The 11943-nt window shown below is 42.0% G+C and overlaps 2 protein-coding genes across 2 annotated transcripts; both read left to right on the forward strand.

Moving 5' to 3' along the window:
* Nucleotides 1-1719: 1719 nt before the first annotated feature.
* LOC120426532 (uncharacterized) lies at nt 1720-3600 on the forward strand. Its single transcript, XM_039591333.1, has 2 exons — nt 1720-2812; nt 2877-3600. Exons 1-2 carry the CDS (start codon nt 1784-1786, stop codon nt 3543-3545), a joined length of 1698 nt encoding a protein of 565 aa, XP_039447267.1. The 5' UTR covers nt 1720-1783; the 3' UTR covers nt 3546-3600.
* Nucleotides 3601-4816: 1216 nt separating this feature from the next.
* On the forward strand, nt 4817-6390 carry LOC120424175 (26S proteasome regulatory subunit 8). The gene is made up of 2 exons (XM_039588263.2): nt 4817-4978; nt 5071-6390. Exons 1-2 carry the CDS (start codon nt 4964-4966, stop codon nt 6262-6264), a joined length of 1209 nt encoding a protein of 402 aa, XP_039444197.1. The 5' UTR covers nt 4817-4963; the 3' UTR covers nt 6265-6390.
* The last annotated feature ends 5553 nt before the right edge of the window (nt 6391-11943 follow it).

The following is an 11943-nucleotide window of genomic DNA, read 5'->3' on the forward strand; positions in this document are numbered from 1 at the left end:
TACATAAATTAACTTACCAAAAACAGGCGGTGCTGGAAAACGCGACATCTTGCTTCAACGGAAAAGTAAAAATGAACTTGATCGAACAAGTTCGCCGATGAGATGGTTTTGGTGGCAAACACATTCGCCACAAAGCGGTTCTGTAAAATGACGTCATTTTCGACAGATTTTGTTCTGTTAGAACATTCTGGCAAAATTCTAACCGAAATCTGACAGGCTTGCTAGAATCATTCTAGCAGGATTCCAGCAGAATCAATTCTGTAAGAAATTCTCGTGTCTGGGTTATTGTCCCCTAAAACATATCAGAAAATAAAAAAAAAATATTAGAAATTGTATTTTTTTGTCAGGGGGCGACACCTATATCTCACTACAGGCAGCTCGCCCGTAGCCAACACAAGCTGTCAACTTCGGCACCAGAACAAAAGGGAAATGTCAACTTCGGCTCCAGCACAAAAGAACAGCTGTTTGTTACGGAACCAAAACAAAGCAACTGCGCACTGTAAAAAAAAGTACAAAAACTGCAGGCATAAAATGGAAATAAAGTAATTATTTTATTTATGTAAAATATTACCACAATGTACGTTTAAAAGTTAGTGTATGTTTGTGAGGTGATTTTCATCAATTTATTTGCAAAATAAACTACTTAAGGTGGGATTATTAAGCACACATCGGGCCGATGACCTCATTTAAAGTTGCGCGCAGTTTGCGCGCGTTATCAATCTCAGTCACCCAAGATGGCTGCCGTTAGCATCCCCCTGTTTTTTGCACATCAAGTTTTAGTGACAAAAAGTAAAATTCAAAATTACAAAAAAATCACCGTGTATCATTTTTTTCAGTGTAGCCCTTATCCATACCTACAACTTCTCCCCAGACACCAAATCGATCAAAAAATTCCTTCAAAAGATACAGATTTTTAAATTTACATATCATTTTTGCATGGACAGCTGCCAAATGTGTAAAATGGCTTCTTTGAGCATACCAAAGGCACCAAAAAAGTTTCAGCCGAATGAAAAAGTACAAAAATTAAAATCAAAGAAAAAAGACCGATTTCTTAGAGAATTGCTCCACTGCGTTTACTTGCTAACAGGTGCCGTAGCAGCTCATGCGAGTCGTGCTGACAAATTGGAACCATTTTTGTGACAAATTTTGTTCGTAAGTTGCGAAAAGAGTTTCGACGGTGAGGATACTCCACCACAGGATTCGTACAGCGTACAGCGGCCAGAACTTGCGTGAACAATCCCCACGGGTTCAACTTGTCGTTGATTGGACTCAACTCCGTCACCGTTCCTTCACGCTCATTTGGCGCCGCTACCGTCTGCCGCAATCCGTCCTTAAAAATAAGAAATTTAGTGTATTTACACCAGGCTGCTCGAATCAACAAAAATAAACATTGAAGCAGTGCGCCCAATTTCATGGGAAACTGTTAGAACGAATAATTTCGTTCAAGCACGATCTAAGCACGACGAGCGCGATCTGGCGCGATTTGGCACGATGAGCGAAAAACGACCACGATGAAGGTACGATGAGCAAAGTTTAAGGAATTTGGTGCGATTTGGCACGATTGAAATGAAATCGTGGAGTGTCATCCCCCTCGCCCAAAATCTTACTTTTTCAACAGTTACTCAATTTTGAGTAGGTTTTGTTGTGACGAAAATTGAGTGGTTTAAAAAGAGGACACATTTTGGATGAGTGTGTGAATTATTTCACCCGAACTGTCAGTCAGATTCAAAACGAAAAAACAAACACAGAATCGCTCCTTCATCCGCGGAATCCCCGAAACGAAATGGAATCTTGCGAAATCTGCGGCCAGTCCCGCTCGCTGGCGGATGGCACCATCGGCGTACCCTGCAGTGGCCCCTGCGGCCGAACCGTCCACGCGCACTGCGCCGCAGTTACAGGCGTCAGGCTAGCCAACGCGGATTGTGGTATCTTTTGGTTCTGTGACGCGTGTCGACGGGGACTCCATTCGTTGGTCCCCGGGCCCAACACGGCGAGCAACACCGCTGCTGATCTTCCCGAGCTGCCTGGCGAGGTGTGGACTGAGGTGTTCCGGTACATGTCGGCGGATCAGCTGCTGCGGATGCGGCTGGTTTGTCGCCGCTGGAGGGACATCGTGACCGGTTCGCCGGCGTTGATGGCCAAACTTACGGTTTCGTTCCGGGGTCGGAAGTTCAAACCGGATTACTTGCTGCCGGTATCGAAGGCCTCGCTCAGGTCATTCGAGGGGATCGATGGGGGTTGGTGGGAGTCGTTTGGCCAGGGGCTCGTCGAGATTGAGATCAAAAGTCGCCAGTACGAAGATAGTCCACGGATTAAACTGGCGGGTGTTTTGAAAATGTTGAAACATACGCCAAATCTAAGGCGATTGGAACTGGGCGGTTGCTATTTGATTGATAAACACTCCGTCAGCGCCGATTACTGCCTTGAGAAGGTGGAAAAGTTGGTTCTGGACAACATTCAGAACCACGCGGGCCGTTTGAAAATCTTTCGAAAAATCTGTCCCAACGTAAAGTCGTTGGTAATCACGTGGTTCGAGGAAGATGCTGTGGTCGATCCGGTTGAGGTGGCGAAATTTGTGAAAGGATATCGAAGCGGCTTGGAGGAGCTGGAAGTCAACTGTTTGGACCAGTGCCTGACTGAACTGCTGAAACTTGACCGTTTGAACCTGAAGAAACTAACGTTGACATACGACACACCTGAGGAAAAAGAATTCAAAGACGATCGAAAACTGATGAAATTGCTCCGAATGCATCCGTCTCTGGAATACCTCGATGTTCAAGGAATGCTCACGTTCAACAACCGAAATGGAATGGTAATTTTCAGTTGAATTGTTCAAATGTCTCAAAAGTTAAATTTCTTCCATTATTCTATTTCAGATGCTGAACGAACTTGGTCAACTGCTTCCGAACTTAAAGTTTCTATCGATCTACGCAAGCCACGTGGATCCATCCTTCCTGCACCAGATCGTCAAACTGCAGACTTTTAAAATGCGAGGAAGAGAGAAAAGCTTAACATCCATTCGATCCTCAACTTTCACCAGCGAAAGCCATCCGAACTTGCGCGAGCTGCATTTGACCAATGTTCACCTTAATGATGAACACGTACTTGCCACGCTGCCAAACCTCCGTATCTTAAGCCTAAAGAAATGTAAACTCGACAACTGGCGTGCCTTCCTAACCGCCTTAAGCGCACTGCCGTTGCTGCAGAATTTAAAGCTGGACATTTACAAAGTCGCTTGCAAACCCACCCCTCACACGCTCCATCCCAAAGCTCTCACCAACTTGAGGTACCTCAAATTCACATCCCACAACACGACAACGAAGGACACCGCGCGGCACATGCTGGTCACGCTCGTAACGATGGTTCCCAACCTGTGGGAACTCCACCTGAAGTACATCGAGCTGGGGCCGGAGATCCTTGGCGCGATCTTTCTGAACCTGACGCAGCTGAAAAGGTTCGTCACCTCGGGCTGCGACACGGAAAGCGTGCTGAGCTGCCACATCCGGCAGCAATGTTGCGCGCTGGAGGAGCTCAACTTGAAGTAGCTGGTTGTGCGGGATCGAAGCATATTACATGATTAATAAAAAGTACAACGATGAATGATTTGTTTTGTCTTTATTTGCTTGATTTATTTATTTGAATTTTCTTTTTCATGTCGAGAAATTAAGGTATTTTAACCATTAGTAGACCCCCTAGTAGAGCCGAAGCACATTTTTCACAAATTTTCAATATTTTTAAGCACTTTTTCATAACCCTTTGTACAAAACAATGAAAACTGAGGTCTTTTGAACAATTTTGACTATTTGTTTCATCAGTTTATTTGTTTTTGAGCAGAAAAATAGCCATTTGAAAAAAAAAAGTTTTTTTTGCCTGTTATGGACCCCCTTTTCCTATAGTGGACCCGGGTCCACTATAGGCAAACTGTTATTTTTATACCAAATTTAACCGAGATTTGATGTTTTGATGCATGGTGTAGGTCTAATGATAGATATAATGAATAAAAGATGGATTTTGCCGAGGATTTTGCTCACTTTGCATCATAAATAAATATGTTTTGTTAACAAATTTGGCTTTAAACAACAACAAAAACCTAACAGACCTTTAAACACATTTATATCCGAAAAAGATCAGAGAAAACGTTTCAAAAACCACTGTAAACATAAAAATAATTAAAAAAAAGTTATGTTGATGCACATTTTTTCATATTAATAACATAAATGCTTGACCGAAACTAAACTGATTTATTATTACACTCAAACCCCGATGGTTTGACACAAACTGTTGTCAAACGAACGAGGTCACTTTTTAGTTTGACACCCCTTTTACACGGAGTTCACATAAGCGCAGTGTAAAAAGTGACATTTCGTCACTTTTTAGTTTGACTTTGACCAACCAACGGGGTACAAACTAAAAAAGTGTCAAACGAAAAAGTGACCAACCACCGGGGGTTGAGTGTATTTCAAGAAAATCCACCGCGGTTAACCAAATCAAATTAACATAAGCCCTCAGATGTCGAACTCAAAACACCTATTTTGGTGAGAAGGACTGTGATTTTATTGATTTTTTCATCAAAAACCCTTCAGAGGGTCCACTATAGGAAAGTTAGTTGAAAGTGGAGTTAAATCTTGAGTTAAATTGTTTGTCCATATTCGCAGCTGTGGTTCCAGGTTACCGGCCCACATCTCTCTGATTTTGGTTAGTGCGCCGTCTCCAAATATTGAAATCTTTGGTCCATGAAACATTTCAGCGCGTCTTCAAACTCGTCTGACAGTTCAAACGTTTGCCCATGCAGCAGCAGCAGAACCGCAACGCCAGCGTTGACAGCCGATGAGCTTGCATTATTTGAAACAACACTCTTTGCTTGTGTCGGGGGAGACGAATTTTGTTCCGGCCAATTCTCAGCGAAATACGACCGAAATCCGCCGATTCGGACCGTAAAAGTTACGGATAACTCGGCCCCGCCATGACTGCCACCAAGGTGAGTTGAAGTTTCGATGGGAGGAGTGGAATTTTGTAAGGTTTTTGAACTCGACACTAAAGTGGGCTTTGTGTTATGTGGTTATGTTCCAGATGGACGTCGATTCCCAGAAGGGCGAGGGGTTCCGGTCCTACTACATCCAGAAGATCGAAGAGCTGCAGCTGATCGTGGCGGAGAAGAACCAGAACCTGCGCCGACTGCAGGCCCAGCGGAACGAGCTGAACGCCAAGGTCCGGATGTTGCGCGAGGAGTTGCAGCTGCTGCAGGAACAGGGCAGCTACGTGGGCGAGGTCGTCAAGCCGATGGACAAGAAGAAGGTGCTGGTGAAGGTCCACCCGGAGGGCAAGTTTGTCGTGGACATCGATAAGAACATCGACATCAACGACGTGACGCCAAACTGCCGGGTTGCGCTGCGGAACGAAAGCTACACGCTGCACAAGATCCTGCCGAACAAGGTCGACCCGCTGGTGTCGCTGATGATGGTCGAGAAGGTGCCGGACTCGACGTACGAAATGGTCGGAGGGTTGGACAAGCAAATCAAGGAGATCAAGGAAGTCATCGAACTGCCCGTGAAGCATCCGGAACTGTTCGACGCCCTCGGAATCGCCCAACCCAAGGGAGTCCTGCTCTACGGACCTCCAGGAACTGGAAAGACTCTGCTTGCTCGTGCCGTGGCTCACCACACCGAGTGCACCTTCATCCGCGTGTCCGGCTCCGAACTGGTCCAGAAGTTCATCGGCGAAGGGTCTCGAATGGTGCGCGAACTGTTCGTGATGGCCCGCGAGCACGCCCCGTCCATCATCTTCATGGACGAAATCGATTCCATCGGTTCGTCCCGTATCGAAAGCGGCAGCGGTGGCGACTCCGAAGTCCAGCGTACCATGCTTGAGCTCCTCAACCAACTGGACGGTTTCGAAGCCACCAAGAACATCAAGGTCATCATGGCCACCAACCGTATCGACATCCTGGATCCCGCCCTGCTCCGTCCCGGCCGTATCGATCGCAAGATCGAGTTCCCGCCACCAAACGAGGAAGCCCGTCTGGACATCCTGAAGATCCACTCGCGTAAGATGAACCTGACGCGTGGAATCAACCTGCGCAAGATCGCCGAACTCATGCCCGGGGCGTCCGGCGCCGAGGTGAAGGGCGTCTGTACCGAGGCGGGAATGTACGCGTTGCGCGAGCGTCGTGTCCACGTCACCCAGGAGGACTTTGAGATGGCCGTGGCCAAGGTGATGCAGAAGGACTCGGAGAAGAACATGTCCATCAAAAAGTTGTGGAAGTAAGGTGTGGAAGGCGACGCGCGCGTGCGGTACAATTTATATGGAAAACAAACATCTTTCTTTTTCTTCTTTTTGCGTGAGCGTCGTAAACTTAAGTGTATGCATTAATCAAATAAAACAAATATAATATACACGTTGTTGAGCTATTCATTTAAAAAGAAAGTCTTTTACAGTATTTGTTCGGTAACTGGGCTGAGAACGTAGCCCAGTCACCGAATGCTGCTCGCTAACTGGGCTGAACGAAAAATAACGAGGGGAACACCGATGCATAATATTTTCCTGATGAAATATAAAAATAAAAGTGAATCAAATTTATTTACGATGTTTACTTTTCATATTTCTTTAATTGTGACTTGAAATGAAATAAAAGTTTGAAAAAAGTTTTTATTATTTATTGAAAATGTTTTTGCATCCATTAACCCCTCGGTCATTTCGGTTTGTTTTGGTTTTTTTACGTTTGTCTGCTTTTTAACTGGGCTACGGCCCAGTTATCGAGCGCCCAGTTAAAAAGCAGCCCAGTTAAACAACGCCCAGTTACCGAACAACTACTGTAGTCTATTCTACGATTCCACCAGCGTCAAACCAGCAGGATCCAGATCAAAAGTTGGACAAAAAATTCTGAAACAAGATGTTTTTTTTTCTAAAACAAACAAAACCCATTTGTTGGCGACCGGGAATGATACCTTTCAGAGCATCAGGCATAAGGCTTTGTGCCTTCCTCACTGATGTAAGGCTATCAGCACGGGTATGAATCTTCAAGCAATTTCAATATGGCGACTTGTAGCAGAAGGAAGTGAGACATTTTCGCTATTTCTCACTGTTCTGTGTTCTGCGTGCACGTCCGCAAACATCGACCACACACATACTAACACAAAGCGCCACCAAGAGGCAAAAGGTGATTACGAATATTTTTGGCACTTTCGTTAAAAATATGCGGTTTTGCAAAAACAAACAAACAAAACCAACATTTAAGTGTAGTTCAACTGTCAAACTTGTAATTCGTTGCTGATTTGTTCGAAAATTTGTTAAAAATAATAAGTTTTTTTGCAGCACCTCTTTTGGACGGACATTTCTGTTGTCACCTTCTGGTTCCTTGGATTGGCCATGGATAATTTCACAGTGTAATAAACAGGGCAGCTACCACCACGTGGCGCCACTGTTTCGAATGAGAAAATGATACACTCAACCCCCGGTGGTTGGTCACTTTTTCGTTTGACACTTTTTTAGTTTGTACCCCGTTGGTTGGTCAAAGTCAAACTAAAAAGTGACGAACTGTCACTTTTTACACGGCGCTCACGCACACTATCAAAACAAACGTTTGGTAATGTGTGTGAACTCCGTGTAAAAGGGGTGTCAAACTAAAAAGTGACCCCGTTCGTTTGACAACAGTTGGTGCCAAACCATCGGGGTTTGAGTGTACAGTAGGATGTAACAAAAATGACTTTTTGGCGGGCATTCAGGGGTTTGTTCCGGTGGGCATACTGAGCCTAAATCCCAAATATGAGCTTGATTGGACGTAACAGGAGCTGGTGCTCCGCCCTGCAATTTTAAATGGGATTTAACCCGTGAAAAAAGATTTTTTCAAAAATGTCACTTTTTTAGGCATTTTGGCCACCAATGCGTTTACCAAAAACATCACCGGCGTGTAGGCCAGATCCTTGCGCATCTTTTGGTATATATAACATTGAAGTTTGGAGCATCCTGGAGCTCGGTACAGACCTTCAAAGTTTGGCATTTTTTCGAAAAATCGGTCCCAGCAAAATCAAATGGCGTCTCGGGCGTCGCGAGGTGCGACGCATATCTTTTTTGCCGGGGCCGATTTTTCGAAAAAATGCCAAACTTTGGAGGTCTGTACCGAGCTCCAGGATGCTCCAAACTTCAATGTTATATATACCAAAAGATGCGCAAGGATCTGGCCTACACGCCAGTGATGTTTTTGGTAAACGCATTGGTGGCCAAAATGCCTCAAAAAGTGACATTTTTGAAAAAATCTTTTTTTACGGGTTAAATCCCATTTAAAATTGAAGGGCGGAGCGCCAGTTCCTGTTACGTCCAATCAAGCTCATATTTGGGATTTAGGCTCAGTATGCCCACCGGAACAAACCCCTGAATGCCCGCCAAAAAGTCATTTTTGTTACACTCTAGTGTACAGGTTTTTCAGACGAGTTTCAATCCCGTGCTATCAGCCTGCTCTAACTGTTTATAAAAAGCTTGGAGAAACGGAGATTCAAAAATCGAATGAAGAATATAAAAACCAACTGTTGTCAAACCAACGGGGTTAATTTTTAGTTTGACACCCCTTTTACACGGACTTCACACACACTACCAAACGTTTGTTTTGATAGAGTGCGTGAGCACCGTCACGGGATTGAAACTCGTCTGAAAAACCTGTATCATTTTCTCATTCGAAACAGTGGCGCCACGTGGTGGTAGCTGCCCTGTTTATTACACTGTGAAATTATCCATGGCCAATCCAAGGAACCAGAAGGTGACAACAGAAATGTCCGTCCAAAAGGGGTGCTGCAAAAAAACTTATTATTTTTAACAAATTTTCGAACAAATCAGCAACGAATTACAAGTTTGACAGTTGAACTACACTTAAATGTTGGTTTTGTTATTTGTTTTTGCAAAACCGCATATTTTTAACGAAAGTGCCAAAAATATTCGTAATCACCTTTTGCCTCTTGGTGGCGCTTTGTGTTAGTAGGGGAGTGTGGGGTAATTTGGACACCCTAAGGAAATTGCTCTGCCACGGGCTGTATGGATAGTTTAAAGGAATGTGGATGACACCAGAGGATAATAGAGACCATATTTGATAGAAAAATGTCATTCATTTCGATAAATTTTGATGAAAACCCCATTTTTATCACAAAAATTAATAGGTGTCCAAATTACCCCCACATTTTTGTGTGGGGGTAATATGAACACCCCTATGGGGTAATTTGGACATGCCTTGTGGGGGTAATATGGACATACCTTGTGGGGTAATATGGACACTTTTTGTGGGGTAATTTGGACACATGTTGAAGAATAAGTTTAACATTTGATTTTTTGAGCATGTTTTTTATCCTTCAACCTGGTTTTGTAATTGCTTTATATTGTGAAGTGTTGTTTTGCTCACAATATTTCATCAAAGGTTTAAATAATGATTTTGTGATAGAACTATAATTCAATAGGAAGATAACAAATAGTTCAGTGTAGTATACATAATTTAATCATTAATACTGAAATGATTTAAACATTGATTCTGGATTAGGTACAAGTATAGTTTTTAGTGATTAAGGTATCGTTTATGTTTATATAAATCAATTTATTTTATTAGCCTGAAAAAAACCATTTTTTTTTATTTTACATTCTGTAGCCCTTCAAATTTAAATATTATTGTAAACCAGCATAGAAATTAGAAATGTCAAAGAAATTAATTAAAAGCAATCAACATTAGAGTCTTGTTGAACGCCAAATGTACAGTAATCAGATTTTAATCAATTCGAATATTGGAATAAATTTATCTAAATTGAAAAATAGGGGTTTTGTGAAAGTTCTCATTGCTCACCTTCCTTTTTGATTGTTTTAACATATTAAATCCCTCTAAATTTATCTAAATCGCTTAAAAAACTCATCCAACCATGAAAGTTACTTTTTTGTTGCCTGACAGGTAGACTTTCAGGTATGTCCAAATTACCCCACAAGCCATGTCCAAATTACCCCCATAGCATATTCTATCATAAATTGCAATTTTTGATGATAAAAATGAATAAAATGCATAATTTTTATACGTACATATCTCAGGCATCGTCCAAGCAACCTCCTTAAACATAAAATGTCCACTTTTTTGCCATATAACCCCTGCAAAACCTTATTTCCTAACCTTCAAATATTAGAATTTAAGGCAGTGCCAACCGGCCTTTGGAAACTTTTACATATTACACCAAAACTACTTAACCTATTCCAACTTTTTTGGTTTGTCCATAATCCTAGGCCATTACTAGTACTAGCCTTATCACTTAAATTGCCGTTTCACTTTATATCCGAAGAAAACGTGATTTTTAAAGGGGTGTCCAAATTACCCCCCCTGTTCGTATTACCCCAAACTCCCCTATGTGTGTGGTCGATGTTTGCGGACGTGCACGCAGAACACAGAACAGTGAGAAATAGCGAAAATGCCTCACTTCCCTCTGCTACAAGTCGCCATATTGAAATTGCTTGAAGATTCATACCCGTGGCACCGTGTAAACAGTGACAGTTTGTCACTTTTTAGTTTGACATTGACCAACAAACCAGGGGGTAGCGAAGAAGCCGCCATCTTGGAAGTTCAGATTACAAACACTGTGAATCAGTATTATTCATATAAGGCTTTCTAGGCCCAGTGAAAAAAATATAATTTAACTCAAAAATTACGAACTCCTCGTCACAGTGTCCTGATGCAAACAATGATCGAGCTGTAGCTGTCACAGACCTGCGAAGTATGTTAGCTGACATATCGGGCAGCCAGTCAAAAAAACCAGCTAGAAGTCTCCTGACAAAAACTTTTGCTAGAAAGAGATAGGAAACCTGATGCAAACAAACGTCCAGTTATCATGTAAACAAACTTTGAATGTGTTGGTAAATTTGTGACTAGAAAACCTTATTACTTCGGTAACACGAAAGGTGTTATCTTGGTTAAACTCAAAAGTCCCATGCAAATGTGTAAAACCAAACTGAAAAATTTGTAATGCCGATTCACAGTGTACGGGCGCACTGTTTGATCCAAGGCTGTATATTTATCAGGTAGAAAGCCATGTGTTTGATCGACCAAAAGAAAAAAACCATTTGACAGCTATTTATGTTTTTGTTGTGGGCTCTCATGAGCTTTAGTATACTAAAGCTCAACAATCCAAAATTAGACAAAGAAAAATCAAATTTCGTGATTCGATTATCCGAAGTGAAATTTTGATAATTGAAATTTTGATAATTGGGTACTAAAATGAAACTTAGATTGCTGATATTATTGTTTACAGCGATAAATCTTATTTTTCTGAGTACAATGACCCTTTGTACGACCATAAAGAGTTTAAAATGGATTTTTAATTCAATTTTGAAAAATTAACCTCGCGGTCCTTCTTGACAGAAAAGCTCTTACTTGACAGCTCGTTCCAAGGGGACCATAGTTGATGCATCGAAAAAATGTTGTCTTGTTAAACAAAAATTTTGCATTAAAATGAAAAAAAGTGATCAGAAATGGTTTTTTTTAGTTATCAAAATTTCACTTCGGATAATCGAATCACGAAATTTGATTTTTCTTTGTCTAATTTTCGACTGTTGATCTTTAGGGAGCGTTCTTTTATTACGTAACGCGAAAAATCGGACTTTTAGACCCCCTCCCCCCCTCGTAACAAAATTTCCATACAAATTTTAAAAAATTTGTATGGAGCGTAACACGGCCTCCGACCCCCCCTACTGCATTACGTAATAAAAGAACGCTCCCTTAGTATGACTCTTAAACTACTCTAAAATGTTTTTTTTTTAAATTCACGATAGTGGCCAACATGGCCGTGATGAAATATTGAAAAAGTGCATTTTATTTTATCTACAGGCAATCAACCATTCAAATTTGACTAAAACGGGGTTGCAGAACTCGAATTTGAAGTTTAAAAAAGGAAATAAAAAAAAAACTTCGGATAATCACAACCCTTCGGATAACCG

The sequence above is a fragment of the Culex pipiens genome, chromosome 1 (assembly GCF_016801865.2).
Source record: "Culex pipiens pallens isolate TS chromosome 1, TS_CPP_V2, whole genome shotgun sequence".
Lineage (NCBI taxonomy): Eukaryota > Metazoa > Arthropoda > Insecta > Diptera > Culicidae > Culex > Culex pipiens.

What these genes read in the sequence shown, in the direction of transcription:
- LOC120426532 (XM_039591333.1), top strand. Translation starts at nt 1,784, where the DNA reads ATGGAATCTTGCGAAATCTGCGGCCAGTCCCGCTCGCTGGCGGATGGC. An exon ending in TCAACAACCGAAATGGAATG is followed by an intron (nt 2,813 to 2,876) that starts GTAATTTTCAGT and finishes ATTCTATTTCAG; the next exon opens with ATGCTGAACGAACTTGGTCA.